The sequence below is a fragment of the Crassostrea angulata genome, chromosome 1 (genome assembly GCF_025612915.1).
Source record: "Crassostrea angulata isolate pt1a10 chromosome 1, ASM2561291v2, whole genome shotgun sequence".
NCBI lineage: Eukaryota > Metazoa > Mollusca > Bivalvia > Ostreida > Ostreidae > Magallana > Magallana angulata.
Window position 1 is genome coordinate 2,878,690 of NC_069111.1, and position 16,867 is coordinate 2,895,556.

Sequence of the window (16,867 nt, forward strand, 5' to 3'; positions counted from 1 at the left end):
TCAGTTGAGTATTTCATCTATTGCAAACCAGTGTCAAAAGTGCGCACTTGTTAATTATCAGTTTTATCCTATGGCTATGCACAAATGAGGTAACAGAAGTGCAAGTACCACAGTCGCAAAGTATCAGTTTTGGGTAAGACATACTTGCAATTGCACAGAGATGAAAAAATGACAATAACAAACCGTCAACCATCTCATAAATCCATAAAACGAAATACGAATTCAAAGAAGAGCAACACGGACCTCCAAATAGATAGAGGTAGGATCAGGTGCCTAGGAGGAGTGAGCATCCTCTGCTGACCGGTCACACCCGCCGTGTGCTCTTTGTCGTAATCGGGGGGTGGGGGGGCCGTAGACAATTAGGTGATTAATTATGGTTTAACAATTAGTATGAAAAACGTCAGTCAGCATGCGACCCAGTGGAAGATTGAATTTTCTGACGAGATCGTTTTATCGACCATAGAACTTACGAAAAGATGACTTCAAACGAGACTGTTGATAGTCCTGTTTTATCAACTTGTTTGTCAGTAACTTGCCTCGCCTCAGAAACTGTTCACACGAAGAGCATGCTCTTGTGTATCCAATTAACTGAGAGACAAAAACACCATATGCAGGTGATCAAAGTATATTGCTACATAAGTAGGAAAGTTGACTAGAAAAATTGAAGTCATCGATTTATCAAAAAGTTTTGTTGTTAGGTTACCATCAATATTCATTTCCAGTAAAATATCCAAATAGGAAACAGATGACGCAGACTCTATGATATCTTTTATTTGAAGTTCACTGGGATATATCGAATCGACGTAAGTATGGAAATAACAATTGTTAATTGATAATACGTCGTCGATATACCTGAATGTTGAGTTGAAGGCCACAGCGTGTGATTTATTTTTTTCACGAACAAGATTTTGAATTAACTCTGCTTCATAAGAATACAAAAATAGATCTGCTAGCAATGAGGCACAATTGGTACCCATCTTAGATGATCTCTATGAACCTAAAAGTTTACGCCTGTTTGTGTTTGTTTGGTTTTTATATAGCTAAGGGGTTTTTAATTTGATTTTTTTGTTTTTTGTTTTTTAGTTTTGCTTTTTTTTTTGCTTTCTAATTTCATGTCGACGCTAGATGTGATCCTGAGATATTTGCAAACACTCTTGCAATACTATGAACAAAATAAATTATGGTTTAAAAACTGCAAATCTCAATCCTAAACAAACAGAAAAATATATAGAAATACTATCAAAACCACCTATGCCTAGCTTTTGTACGTATTGATGTTGCTTCTATAATGATTCTGATAAATGTATAAATAGGGATTTTTGTAGTCAAACATAAATGTATCATTCATTTACACGTGACCATAGGTACAAAGAAAGAAACAATTCAGAACTTAACACTTACTTATTAGAGTGGTCATAGGATTAACGTTGACCTCTGATTAAGTACCGGTCAATTATTCGATTGGATTATGAATTGCACTGCTTTATTTTACTTGTGGTTGTTCAATTAAATCGGATCAGAGTGGTCAGTCAACAAGACCATTGCAAAATGTCTTTGCAACATCGATTCAACTTAGTGGTTTGGCACCAGAGTAGATTTCTAATAGTATCATTTTGCATTAGGGTTTTTGGTCAAGGTTCACGGTCGAACTATGTCATTATGTTCCAGCGTCTTAAAAGATCAGCTTTACGGCTCCGTTTGGTATTAAATCATAACCTTTGATAGAGGATTGAAAACAATTCGAACGTTATTAATCCATAAACATTCTATACTCTAAAAGCCGATTAACTGGGCGAAATACACAAAATTCCAGGACAGAGTGGCCTACTTTCATTATAAGTAACAGGTTTATGAATAAAATCTCCATATTGAGAATGATGTCATTTTCATCGGGGGAGGATTTTATGTTTAAAAACGTTGTAAAACTTCGTCACAAATAACAAAATTGACCATCAGTACATTCATTTCATAACAAAAACATGTTAAGGTAATGCAGTCTTGTATTAGGGAATGGTATTTGTTTTGTTATTTTACCCTTTATAGTGTTATTGCACATATTTGTTTAATAGAGTTTGTTTACTTTTTACTTCTGTTTATTCAGATAAATGAAAATGTGTCTTCAATTGATACAAGTATAAACAATGATTCATGTAAATAAACATATATTTGATACATGAGTTTTGCAGTAAATGTCTGTTTGTCACTATCATCCCTGGCCCTATACTGAGCATGCTCAGGTACTTTAACCTTTAGTCCCCCGGTGACATCTTTTATTCAGGACACCGCTACAAACAGTCCTCTCCCCCGCAGGGTCAAGGACACACTGCTTTATCACTCCACCAGGAACAAGTCAAGGACAGCCCTTCTACTTTATCACAAACGGAAATCATTCCTCAAAGTATTTATTCTTGTGATGCATTTACAATCCAGCGGTGTTCGGTTGAATGTTAGGGTAACAGACAATTCCTCTTGGATTAGAATACCTTAGTACACAGGGAAGAATTCACGAAATCTTTCCATGCAAAGAAAAACGATTATATTATACATAAAAAAAAAACAAATCAAAAGACTTACTTGTAAATATTTAAAGCTGAAACTTGTCTGAATATTAAACGTCTTTAAAAAAAATACTGATATTTTTTTCATAAAATTATATACCTTTGTCGTTGCATACCGATCCGTATATGCTAATCATGCCTCTTTTTGTCTTGATACAACTTATTTTATAACTATTATACATGCATGTAGTCAAAAAGTAACAAGTGTACACTATACTCTATTAATAGACGCACAAAAAGATTATGTCTAGAACGCGTACATTGTTATCTTTATTCATATGTCTAAAATATTAAGGTAGCATTAATTATTTAATCGTGAGTTTCCAATTCGTACGTTTGAGGAAAAGATGGATAACTCTTTCAAAACTTGTTAGTGAATTAAAATATACAGAAAAGAGATTGTTAAAATTTTCGAATACCGTATTTAGATCACATTTATACATTGCAATACAATTTTTAAAAAAAAAACATGTTTTCTACAATGTAGCAAATCATATAACCTTTGATTCAATGAAGATGGTTGATATGTAACCATAAATTAATATTGGTACATTTTTTGATGTGTCATCGTGTCTATTTTTTGACATTACGTACCAAACGAACAAGCCCCTGGTTTGTTTCTCCTTTTATTAGTGTTGCTAGCATCGGTCGAGACCTACCTGTAAAGTCAATATACCCCTGGTTGGAGGCGTCTATTTCCCTGAACAATGTCTCGATGTCCACAGTAGACAGAGAGTCGTCTTTATATTTCAGCACATTTCTTATCTCCTCTAGAGTTATTTTACCGTCGCCATTAACGTCGAACACACTGAAAGCGGCGATCATCCTCTCTCGTTCGATGTCTATTGACACATAGTTGGCCTTCATGACGTTAACGTATTCATCGGCACTTATAAAGCCGTCATCTAAAACAATGACAATCATCTGTAACGGTATGGCCAACATGAATTGTATCTTAGAAAAATTTACATATCTTGGTCGGTTAACTTATTTTCAGAGTAAGTGTGAATTTATATAAAATATGACATGCTATGTACGTAAAATTGAATAGGTATATAGTTGAATAAATATGATGAATAAAAATCATTGAAAATCATGACTGATAATTGATAATTTGATTGGTTTGTATAAAAATGATCATTATATTTTTCATGTACATTTGTTATTTTAATATTTACTTTCAAAATAAACATTCTGCTTTTGCTAATAAAACACATGATAGAAAGGGTCAAATTTTATAAATGTACCAAATATTTATTATTTTATTACTAATAAAATGATATTTAATTCAAATGTTCTACAAATATATAGCATATATATTTTATATATATACCTAAAGGTTTTATATGTCTATAGCACATTGTTGACGAACAGACACGGCTGGTGTCTTCAGAATAGTTATCGATGTCAATGTCCCTAAAAACACGTATACACGAATGATGTCTAACACAGTGCCCGACAATTATGCCAAGGTGGCGTTTTTGAACCCGCTCAAAATGCAGTTTCGTAAAATTCCACATCTATCAAATAATAGACCATTGTCTGGAAAGTATATAACCACTTTTGTTTTAAGTTTTGTCTCACCTGACAGGTGAGATATTTATTTTTAAAAATTAATACTCCATAGGAAAATAATAATTCCCATAGAAGAAATAATTTTCCTACGGAAAATATCAAAAATCCTATGAGATTTTCTAAAAATCCTATAGAAATTATATTTCCTATAGGTGAAGAGTATTTCCTGCAGGAATTTGATTTAAAGAGGTAGTTTTCCTATGGGAAATTTAAATTTCCTATCGGATTTTAAATAAATCTTTTGAGAGTTTTGTTTAAATCCTTTCATAATTTGAATTCTTGTAGAATTCTTTTTTTCCAGTAGATTATTCTAAATATCCTAGAAGAAAATTGTTTTTCCTAGTTGTAAAATTATTTTCCTGTAGGAATTTATTTTTGAAAGGTAAATATCTCACATGATAGGTAGGATGCATTAATTACAAAGGTGGTTATAAACTCTTTAAGCAATGGTCTATCACATGACATATTTGAAATTTTTGATATTTGCAGCTTAGATGAGTGCAAAGATGCCACCTTGGCACTGGTATAATTATCCGGCACAGTGTTACCTTCGCGATATCTTCAGACACTCACTGTTGATGTCTCAAATTTATTTTCTGAGATCAGTATCTTATAGACGGATAATATCTTCTCGATATCTAAAGACACTAATTGGCTATGTCTCAAGTCTACTTCCTGATATCAATATCTATAGACGGATGATATCTTCTCGATATCCACAAACACTCAATGTTGATGTTTCAAACCTAGTTTTTTGTATTAATTTAATATCTTTAAACAGAATGCTGGTGAACCCGGCACCTGGTAAACCCGGCACCTGGTGAACTCGGCACCGAGAATAGTGAACTCGGCATCCGGTAAACTCGGCACCTGGTAAACTTGGCACCTGGTAAACTCGGCATCTGGTGAATTCGGCATTTGCATAGTATTCATTTATCTCTTTGTTTCTAGACACACATTTTTGAAAAAAAAAATTGATTACACAATGTATACGACTGCATCTTTATCATGTAAATGTCTGTTTATGAAGAAAGCTAGTGAGTTTTTCAATGTAACTTATTACTGACGACTACATTTATCAACAGATACGAAATAATTCACTAGCTACTGGCTTAACATATATTTTGAATTGATATACTTTTTGTAAGAATTTATCTATCTAAATATGAAAATTTTATGAACATTTGCACATTTGGTTGTTATATGACCAGTTTAGTTTCATCTTGGCGCATGCTCTACACATTCATCAATGAGCATATCAGAGGCGCTCCCAAGCTAATTACGGAGAAAATAGGCCTAGTTAAAAGATGAATTGAGACAATTAATCCATGTAACCATATTATTGCTAAATGTAGTAAAAATACATACAATAATTACTATAGGCAGAAATGATTAAAGGAGACAGATTGAATATCAGAAATGATTATTTTGTGGTTTTTAAATCATTTTCTTATCATGTCCTTAATTTCTTGCATTGTAGTATGTTTACTACATTTTTTTTACCATTAAAGAGCAACTTTTTCACTTGCCACTGAAATTATTGAATCTGTGTGAACTATAATATTGCTTGTAGTTGTATATTCAATTAACTCATTTTGCAGTTTTGTCTAATTTAATTCATTAAAATCCTTTCAAGAACAACAACGATTATATATATTATTTAGAAAGAAAGAAGCATTTGTACACTTGTTTTTAAAGAAAGACACACACAAATTATATAAAACGATACTTATGATATGAACTGCCAGTTTTTCTTTCAGGGATAATATCCGAACATGGAAATCATTTGCAGGCAATTAAAGGATATGTTGTTTGGTACTGACGTTGGATAACTTGTAAAATGCTTTTTCAGGTGTAAACAGAATTCAATATGGTATCTTATTGTTACACGGTACATTTTCATGAATATAAACAATATGTGAATTTAAGGTTTTTTTAACTTAACACCCATTGCTGTTGTCTTCTTGAAGTCGCAAGAAAAAGTGACATTGGGAAATCAAACAATATGTACATGTAGTTATAACTGGCTGAAGTCAATAGTTAAGGAAATATTACAAAATCAATTTGTACAAGATTGGAGAAGTATAGTAGATAACTCGCCAAAATGTATTAATTATATAATCTTTAAAACAAATCTCAATTTAGAAAAATACTCGTTGATTTTACCTACAGATCTACGGATCACGTTTACAAAATTACGAACATGTAATCATCGATTCCCCATTGAAACAGGTAGATGGTATAGTATTGAAAAACATTTCAGAAAATGTACAATGTGTGATTCTAATAGTATTGGGGATGAATTTCATTATGTTTAAGAATGTACACATTTTGTAAACGATAGAAAAATGTCTTTACCCAAGAGATATTATGAAAACCCAAATATTATAAAATTTAACGAGCTCATGAATACTTTTCATGTAGAAAAACTAAAAAACTTGTCAATATTTATTAAGAAAACTTCCAGAAACCAACTTTAACGACCTATTGTATTGTGATTTTAACCTTTTTTGTCATTATTACTTCTACTGTACATGTGATCCTTGACTGTATTCGTGTACATTTGTATATACTGATTTTGATCCTCAAATACCAGTGAACTGGTCTTGAGTGAATAAAGATTTGAATTGGAAGCCCATGTGTTGATAGGGTCTCTTCATTTACATTAACCTCCTCATAATTAGTACCTCACCCCTTCTATGTGTACGGGTAATACACCGTCTAATAGCACCTGGTAGCCCCTTCCATGTATACTAGGGATACCCCGCTGTCATCTTGTTGTTTTAGCAATTTAAACAAGGTACACACTGGATAACACATGCTTAAGTACAGTACCTTTGATGTTGTGTATACGTAATTATATTAATATGTTTACAAATCTACCTTATTTCTTCGTTTTTATATATAATTATTATATTAATCATAAGTATCCTCTTTGTAGTTAGTTGTTTTTTACTGCTTTTATTCACGGAATACGTGAAATTTATATTTGTTTTTGTGTTTCTTCGAATTTTTTTTTTTATATCTGAGTTATGATAATAAAAAAATAACGAGGTTTTGTATTTCTTCTATGTTTATTTATAGTTAATATGATAAGAAAAAAATATCGAGGTGCCGAGTTCACCAGATTCCTGATGCCGAGTTTACCAGGTGCCGAGTTTACCAGGTGCCGACTTCACTATTTACGCAGGTGCCAAATTCACCAGGTGCCGAGTTCACTTGTTACCTTTAAACATGGACGATATCTTCTCAATATATATATAATCAGACACTTACTATTGGTATCTGCTTCACGCCACCAGGCCTCTAGCTCACGTTTTGTAGGATTAAGACCAATCAGGAAGGCGGCATTCCGTAACTCCTGCTTTGAGATCCGACCATCCTCATTTGTGTCGATGATTTGAAAAGAATTCATTATCTCTACGAAGAGAAATGTTCCAGAAAAACAGAATATTTAAACAAAATGATTACTTTTATCGACTTTAAAGTTATTTTTACTTTTGTTTCAACATTTTGTATTTCATAAAATATAGACAAAATATATCTTTAAATTAATATTCTTAGATAATCACTTTAAACATCAATTTTTTAATAAAGTATGCATTCTGTATCATTACAAATTGACACTCATATCTTACATTACTTGTTGTTTTTAGAAAAAATGCCTGGTCCTGGTATTAAAAAAAAATTAAAAAGAATTGAATTTTTTTTACCAAAGTATCAACTATCTTTAATTCTTCCTACATTTACAATGCGATGACACGGCTAAAACTGAAACTACCTCTGAAGTGTTCCTCAGACAGACCCTTTGGTTTGCGGGGCCCATGAAGACACGCAGAGAGCGACTCCTTCCTCCGAGATCTCCTCCTCTGGCCCGCTAGTCTGGTTGTGTCCGGGAGGGGTAGTTGTTCCTGTACGGTTCCCATGCCTGGAGGTTCTGTTTTACACTGACCATTGGCGTTGCCACTTACTTAGGGTTAAAGGTTTGATCAACGGTTTATACAGATAATTAATTTAGATCAATTTTTATATAAAGCTGTAAGTCACATGAACTGAAGGTAATATCTAAAGTATTTTATGACATAACGTTTAGGTGGGGATAAAGTATATCAAGTTTGCGTTACATTTGGAACTTTCTTATTTGTAACATGACAAGTCAATCAGACTCCGTGGCGCGGTTTCGGGTCATTCCGCACCCCAATAATCTCGACCCCTCTCAGTCGATGTAATTATACTTATGTGGATTAAAAGATCACATAATTTAAAATCGCGAACAAAGCTGATTGAACCACTTACATGTGACTTAACATTAATTAATGTAGAGCGATTCTTAATATGTGGTGTTTAAATTCCAATTAGTAAATCCGAGTTACTCATAAATTTATAATCGCTTACATAGATATCTAATACTATTTATTTCTTAAAGTTTATATTATGAAAACTTTGAAATGTGAACAGTAGACTCGCTTGTTTATTGAATTGTTCCGTTAGCTATTTATTTATTTCAAAACTAGTAACAAATTCAATACCGGATATTTCTGTCATGAAAAAATGCATTTTGAGTTAGGGTGTGTAGTTTTTACAGATAAAAACATACATATATAAAGGATATAACAAGATATTGTTTTACAGTTGAATTTAATTCAGTTCAAAACTTAAGCAAACAATTGAAGGTGATTCATAGATGTTGATGTTGATTTATAGAGTGCCATTTATGAAATGCCACCCATTTACACATCCCAAGTCGCTATAATCTATATTCACTGTGTTTGGATTCCATTCTGAATATGTTTTGGTTTAATGAAATGTCTCCAATAACACTATTACGCTCTGTGTGAAAGGGGTTGATTGGTGTAAACCAAAGTGTCATTGAAATATGGATGAACACAGCTTTGATTCGACGAAATCTGAAAAAAGGCGAAATACAAACTTTAACGAGTTGCAATGTATAAAAAAGGTGTGAATATAAAACGGGACGGGATACAAAGGATCTATAGAACAATAAGTTCATAATCGTATCTACATGTAATATATGATGTTTTATGTACACTGTGTAAATATATCTAAACATATGTTGTTGTTTTTTTTAATTGAACAAAGCTCAACGAATGTTTCAAATTGTACATGTATATTTAGCAAATGTTGCTCGATTTTTGTTATACATAGTATCGTTCAACAAAGTATCGTTTGTAAACATGCACTCAACATGATAATGTAGAACTTCACACTGTGTTCAACACATTATGATCTTTGACATACCTTCATAGCCGATGTATCCCTTCCCCAGAGAATCAGCCTCAGTAAACATTTTGTCCGCCTCCTCTCGCGTGATACAGCTGTTGTTACATGTCAATATGCTAATGAAGTCTTTTTTTAAAATGCGCCCATCCCCTTTCTTATCAATCACTCTAAACGCGGTCATTAGTCTTTCCTTCTCAATATCTAAGGTGTTGAAGTTGGACTTCATGACGTCAAGATATTCGTAAACGTCAATGAAGCCGTCATCTGGAAGACCAAAATTGACCATGATTTGATACCGTCACAGTCTTTGCAAAGCTTTACAAATAGGCAAAGTTTGATCAAGATGTATGGATGATATCACTTGTTTTTTAAAGATGAGAAACGAAAATTCGGGCCTCGTAATCTACAAACAATTGTACAGCATACAACCCGGCGTTGTACTGGTCGCCGAACACTCACTGTTTTTGTCTGTGACCTTCCACCACGCCCTGAGTTCACTATCTGTTGGATTCATCCCCATCAGAAAGGCTCCCTTTTTCAGCTCCTGTCGGGATAAGCGGCCATCTTTATTGGCGTCGAGTAGTGTGAATGTGTACAAGATATCTTCAACAAAAACAGGAAAAGTTAATTAAAATGTAAAATCTTCCAACTTTGCAAGAGTATTCTACTATGGGTACACCTTAAATACCCGGTTATTACTGAATGAGAATTGACAATAACAAACCGCCAACCATATCAAAATCCATAAAGCAAAATACAAATTCAAAGCAGAGCAACAAGGACTTCTAAAAAGATAGAGGTATCAGGTGCCTAGGGGGAGTAATTAAGCATCTCCTGCCGACCGGTTGCAACCGCCGCGTGCTCATCATCAAGGTTATAAAAAACGGAAGAAACCGTATAGTCAGTCCAGTGTATAAATAATGGTCTAACAAGTATGAAAAAGTCAGTCAACATGTGTTTTAATGAAACATTGTACTTGCTGACAAGGTCATTGTATCGACCATAGAACTTGCATAAAGATGATTTTAGTCGAGGTTCTTGATATTCTTGTACCAACAACTTTACCAACAACTTGTTGTTTGTAACTTGTCTCGTTTAGGAAATTGTTCGGATGTAGAGCATACTCCATCATAACGAATAAGCTGAGAGACATTTATAAACCCCAAAAGCAGGTAGTGATGGTATATTGCTACATCAGTAAGGGAAGTTGACGATGTAAAAATTAAAATTATCACGTTTATCATATAGTTTTGTTGTTAGGTTACCATTACAGTCTTTTTCAAGTAAAATATGAAATATTAACAGTTAATTATGAAGTATCACGTGTTTGTCTGTAACAATTAAAGCAACTTCCAAAACCTTTCTGTGACGGGATCAACATAATTAGTAAACATCGGGAGCTTTTGTGCTGGACAAAACGCAGCAGCAATTCTTCACTTATTGGATTTACTTTAATCTCCTATTTAATTATGAATTATAAACACAAACTGTAAATCGTTTGTGCCGCAAGATTCGTTGTTTATCTTGATAATGTCTTAGTTTGTAAGTCTGAACTTAAACAATGGCAGTTTGATCGTACCTGCGAATTGGTCGTCCGTGAGACACTTTGGCTTCCGTATTTGACTGGTGTAAGGTGTGGCCTTGATGACCAATCTCTGTCTCTCCTTTCGGAGTACATCAGGAGATATCACTGTCTCCGAACTGCTGTCTCTTTCCAGTGTCACACTTTCTTCCACACTAGATTCCTCGTTAGACATCGCAACGCAGTAAATTCGCCAAAAAATCTGATCAATAACGTTCCCAACTGTGCTTTTCAAAACATTTCAGTCAAAATTGACGATTTAGAGCATTTTTACACAAAGATATGGACCACAGCCCTTTTTAACGTTTGTGTGTGATCATTCTGCCCCGTGCATTTTAGATTAAACACTGTACATGTAAATCTCTGGAATCGCACCCACTTGAACAGATTAATTCAATTCGCTGTTTCTGAAGTTCAAGTTGTCTTGTACGGATTTCAAGGTGTTAAAGAGTCTTTCACAGGTGTGACGATTATGTATATCTAAAAATAGTTGAGTACTTTTACTATGCTTTTTTTTCGCAGTACAAATAACATGTTATATTTATTTATAGTCTGTCCAAAGTTATTGCTTCCATCACTTTTTGATGATTTTTAATAAAAATACACATACATGTGAAAGAAATAGAGTTGAAATCGATAAAAAAGGGAATATATCCAAGATATCTTCATTGAACAATTATCATTTTTCACTCATAAAAGTTCACAGGAACGAAAACAAATTTCTTACGGAGATTTATAATGGGAAATGGTTACATCTTTTCTCAATTCGGAAGTACTCGGGATACCTCGCGCAATTTTTAAACGTTATCATCCGGGCTTCTTAATGGCTGATGCAATGCAAAATCCCCGTAGACTTTCTATTTTTGGATATGTATTGAAACCGGAAGTGGTAGAAGGGGCGTTTTAAAATAGAAAATCTGGACATTTTTCATATTTTAGTGGATGAACGTAGTTTGAGCACAAAGGGATTTATGATTATCGAAATATCAGTCAAAAAGTGGTGGAAGCAAAAACTCGGGACAGAGTATAGAAAAAACGATAAGCTCGAAAAGATTCACCTAATCTTGATAATTTCTTTAAAAACTGCATGTATATATAATAAAGGCTTAAAATGCCCCCCTCAGATAAATATCCTTCTTTTATTACACTAATATTTTTGTACGTGTGTACATGTAAAATTTCATTTTTATCCAAATGTCCCCGGATTCGCTAAATAACAGTATATCGCCATTTTGGCATGTTTTAGCTTAAATAAACAAAAGATTTTCTTCATAGATTCATTCATCAAAGACTAATTTCAACTTACAGAAAGATTTGGTTCGCTCAAAGCAGCGCTAAAAAGAAGATAAGAGAAATATGCACATATTGCAGGCACGTAGCATTGTTCTAATAGTAGTTGTAGGCCTACTTTAAAAGTGTCTGTAAAGTGATTCTTATAATGAAATACATCCTCAAACACTATTGAAATAATTACTTCAATAGTGTTGGTATTTCAAAAGTGGTTGCAAAGTGATTCTTCAAATGAAATACATCCTCAAACACTATTGAAATAATTACTTCAATAGTGGTCATATTTCAATAGTGGTTGAAACAAGCATCGTTTCTGAAAGTGGGGGGTCAAACTCATCTGTAATTCTTGACAAGCAAAAAAAAACCCAAAAAACTCATATAGTATCAATTTCACTGTTAATTTCCTTCCTTTCATTCCACTCGATTCAATTTTACATGCTCCTATAAAGTGTCTGTGTTTGTGTGTGTGTGGGGGGGGGGGGCTCTATCTTAATCTACTTTTTTTATATGCAAATGTTAAAATAAAATTTGCGGTAAAGCCCCAAAAGCCTCATTATATCAACAAATCGTGTTGGTGTTTTTTAAAGGCTGTGTGAGAATGACGTTGTTTCAACTAAATATACATCCCTGGATGAAGTCGGGACGAGTTCCACTGGGTTCAATGTATTCATACAGGTCTATTAGCTAATATCTGGACAGTAAACCATGAGTGGACCTCGTATTTATCAAATCAGAGTTTGTCCCTTACTGCTCAAAGTCCTAACTCTTGCTAAAATGAGTCGCTCATTTATCTTTAAAAATATGATCTTGTTATAAATTGCTTCATGTTATTAACTTTTTAATTTGAATAAAGAAAATAGAACTTGAATATGAGTACAAATTGACGCTTAAAACGGAATTCTTTATTTCTATATATTTAGCTACACTGTAATAAATTATTTTTTAATAGATCGTTAAAACAAAATTATGTGTAATGAACGTCTGATATAATATCAAAAGAGAAGCCAGACGTTACCCTTCAAATAATTCTGAATGCATGTTAAATGTATATATATCAAATTCTTCACAAGTAACCCAAAAGTTTTAATTTCTCAGATTTATTTTTCTGTAATCTAAAAATTGATATTATTCATTATAAATTTCATCACGTATCGTTAAAATGACAAAAATGCATCGTCTAATATTTGTCCTCAACTAACCTTTACATTTTTTATTTTTCCACGTGTAGCATCGGTTGCCATGAAACAAAAATTAAATGAGGTTTTTTTTTCTTGCATTTACAACAATCTAGATAATAGTAAATATATCGAGTCATGATGCAAAAAAATGAAATAATCTGTGAATAAAACTTGTGTACTATAGAATAATAATATAACAAACAATAACACGTGAAACAAATACAGTATTAAATACGGAATATTTCATTTACAAAACAAATCTTCTAATTAAAAAAATGCTAATCCTTGTCCTTGCGTTATATTACTAGGTCTAGTTATTGATTTTATCGTGTTACTTTGCTTGCCAAATTACACTAAGTGTTGGGAAATTTAAATTAGGAATAAAGTGTATGATTTATAAAATCATGTTGATACCATTAATAAAAGGAATATTTGAACTTTTCCCATATATTTTATTGATATACATATATTGTATTTAAAAACAACATGTTCGCGGGTTTCTAAAACAGCCATAGCACCAATGATGAAACGGGAAATTTCTCATTTTTTTCTAATGTCAGAAAATGGCACTCAGTGATGAATGAAGACTCTGCGATGACGTATAAAAATAACCAGCTGGTCAAAATAGGACTTCGTACATTCGGTTTTTGATGAAATCTGCAACAAATTGTAAAGCAATGAAAATTAAACGTTTTATAATAATGTTACAAGTTTCAATATATAAATACAAATCCTTACGTGATCAAACTCAAAGAGAACTTCAGGAGGATGTAAAATTCGTATTGACGGTTTATGGAATACACATGGTCTCTACGTAACTGCTGTTAACCGATGGCTTTTTTTTTTTTTTACAAATTACCAGGAGGTGAGACATTTCATATCACCCAGACACCCACCATTGTAGTCAATGTAGCCCTTGCCCTTCGTGTCAACCTCCTTAAACAACTTGTCCACCTCGTCCTTGGAGAACATGTTGTTGAAGGTCATCACGGCCCGGAACTCCTGCAGTGAGATCTGACCGTCCCCATTCTTATCGATCACCTTAAACGCTGTCTCCATCCTCTCCTGTTCCAGATCAATGGTGACGTAATTGTCTGCCATTATATTGACGTACTCCTGCAAACTCACGTTCCCGTCTCCTGAGAAGAATAGATTTATACGATTATATTTATATACGATATATAAATATATATTCAGGATATATGATACATGTATATAAATTGTATTCTAAAGAGGTCAGAGATCGTTCGATAGATTTTTTATGTCTTTTTTGATTGTCTTTGTTTACCTTCCCAAAAATTTAACCTTTATGATAAAGAAAGAGATGATCCATCAATTTTCAGTTCCATCTAATCAATATGATTGATTTACATAGAACTGTGCAGTAAATATGTTGGAAGTGTAAAGAGATGACTTCTAATAGTATAAATCTATCTAATGTTGGAGTTACTTATAAGCGTTTTCTAATTCTCCCGCTTTAGAATCCCCGCCGTTAGCGTCCGCCGCCTCTGTACCTACAACCTGGTGTGAGACCCCTACCGTTACCGCCCGCCGCCTCTGTGACTGCATCCTAATTTGCGACCCTACAGTTAGCGTCCGCCAACTCTGTACCTACATCCTGCTATGCTACCCCTACCGTTAGTGTCCGCCGCCTCTGTACCTACGTCCTGGTTTGCGACCCCTACCGTTAGCGTCCGCCGTCTCTGTGCCTACTGTCTGCTTAAGGACCCCTACTGTTGGGACCCGCCTTTGTATTTACATTCTGGTTTAGGAGCCCTACCGTAAGCATCCGCCGCCTCTGTACCTATACCCTGCTTTGAGACCCCTAATGTTAGCGTCTGCCGCCTCAGTACCTACATCCTGCTCTGCTACCCCTACCGTCAGTGTCCGCCGCCTCTATGCCTACATCCTGGTGTGCGACCCCTGCCGTTACCACCCGCCGACTTTGTACCTACAGCCTGCTTTGAGACCCCTACCGTCAGCGTCCGCCGCCTCTATACCTACATCCTGGTGTGCGACCCCTGCCGTAACCACCCGCCGACTTTGTACCTACATCCTGCTTTGAGACCCATAATCCTAGCGTCCGCCGCCTCAGTACCTACATCCTGCTCTGCTACCCCTACCGTCAGTGTCCGCCGCCTCTATGCCTACATCCTGGTGTGAGACCCCTACCGTTAGCGTCCGCCGCCTTCCACCATTCCTCGACCTCCTTGTCTGTAGGATTCATTCCTGTCATCCTGGCTGCATCCTTCATTTCCTTCTTCGATATACTACCATCTTTGTTAACATCCAGGGCGTCAAAGGCAGATAAGATTTCTGAAAATATTAGATAAGACTATGACAATTTGAAAACATATAGTCTACGTGTATTTACTTATTGCTAGTGGTGATTTGATTCTATGCTTGGTCTTTTGTGGCTTATGACGAATTCTTGTAACAAACCATCAGTTCTCACAATTGCGATGAATCGTCGTTCACAAACATGAATAACGAAGTTGTGGCGAGAGTAGATATTTTGATTAGTCTCAGTCCATTGTAGGCTGATGTCATAGGCACAACGCCATATTGAATAAAAAATGAGTACACTAAAATACAAGGGAATGAGGATAACGGTGAATAAAAGAGGAGTTTTTACTGGTCTGAGATCGCAATATCTGGTCCAACTAGGAACAACACAAACAAACACCGAAAGACTTGGAATATTTCGGATCTCATTTTGGTTTAATATTCAGTATGTTTTTTTAGCACATGCATGCAACTTATAAAAACTTAATCCAAACAGTAACTGAATTCCTCTTGATTTAAATAGAATTAGGTAACTTGCTTACCTTTTAGGTCGGGCTCGGAGAGGCCCTCTGGAACCACCAGCTCTTTCCGGGCTCTCCGGCTCATCATCTCACGCGCGATCCCGACAATCAAGACTTCCACGGGCTGTGTTGTACCCGGTAAATCCCGGGACTAATGCCTCGGATTTGTTCACCTCAGACAATGACTGATTGTTAAATGTATTTTCTATTACGTTTTCACACCTGGACAAGGAGCTAGGTGTAACATAATTGCGCTTTGGAAGACTGGACACAGCTAAAAATCTCACTTGGCAATACAAACAGTTAATCTCCACGAATGTATTACTAGTATATAATTAATTAGAAGACAATGTTGTACGGGGACTATAGTGTTGGTTGGTTTGTTTACTTAAATATCCACTAAGCTGGATTATCTGTGCACACTAAGTGTCATACAGCGGCCAAATGGATATGCCAAAAGTTTTTATTGGAGTAAAGGTTTTGCAAACATAAAACGCATACAGTTACTAAAGACAGTAACATGGCGCCTCGAAGAGCTACTTAGAAATGTGTATTGTCATGTGACCTCTTAGACAATTGTGAACAGTTTTGTCATATTTTAATTATTCTTTTTAAATTTTTGTTTCGTTAAGCTTT

General features: G+C 34.5%; 2 protein-coding genes across 2 annotated transcripts; both read right to left on the bottom strand.

The window, feature by feature from the left end:
- Positions 1-1,952: 1,952 nt before the first annotated feature.
- Positions 1,953-11,349, bottom strand: LOC128176301 (uncharacterized). Its single transcript, XM_052842553.1, has 7 exons — positions 10,954-11,349; positions 9,834-9,977; positions 9,393-9,638; positions 7,915-8,103; positions 7,410-7,553; positions 3,218-3,463; positions 1,953-2,512 (listed from the first exon to the last, which is right to left on the bottom strand). The coding sequence occupies exons 1-7, from the start codon at positions 11,129-11,131 to the stop codon at positions 2,475-2,477; spliced, it is 1,185 nt and encodes a 394-aa protein (XP_052698513.1). The 5' UTR covers positions 11,132-11,349; the 3' UTR covers positions 1,953-2,474.
- A 2,506-nt stretch (positions 11,350-13,855) lies between these two features.
- On the bottom strand, positions 13,856-16,509 carry LOC128163160 (calmodulin-like). The gene is made up of 4 exons (XM_052826694.1): positions 16,253-16,509; positions 15,597-15,740; positions 14,321-14,563; positions 13,856-14,081 (listed from the first exon to the last, which is right to left on the bottom strand). Exons 1-4 carry the CDS (start codon positions 16,317-16,319, stop codon positions 14,044-14,046), a joined length of 492 nt encoding a protein of 163 aa, XP_052682654.1. The 5' UTR covers positions 16,320-16,509; the 3' UTR covers positions 13,856-14,043.
- Between the last annotated feature and the right edge of the window lie 358 nt (positions 16,510-16,867).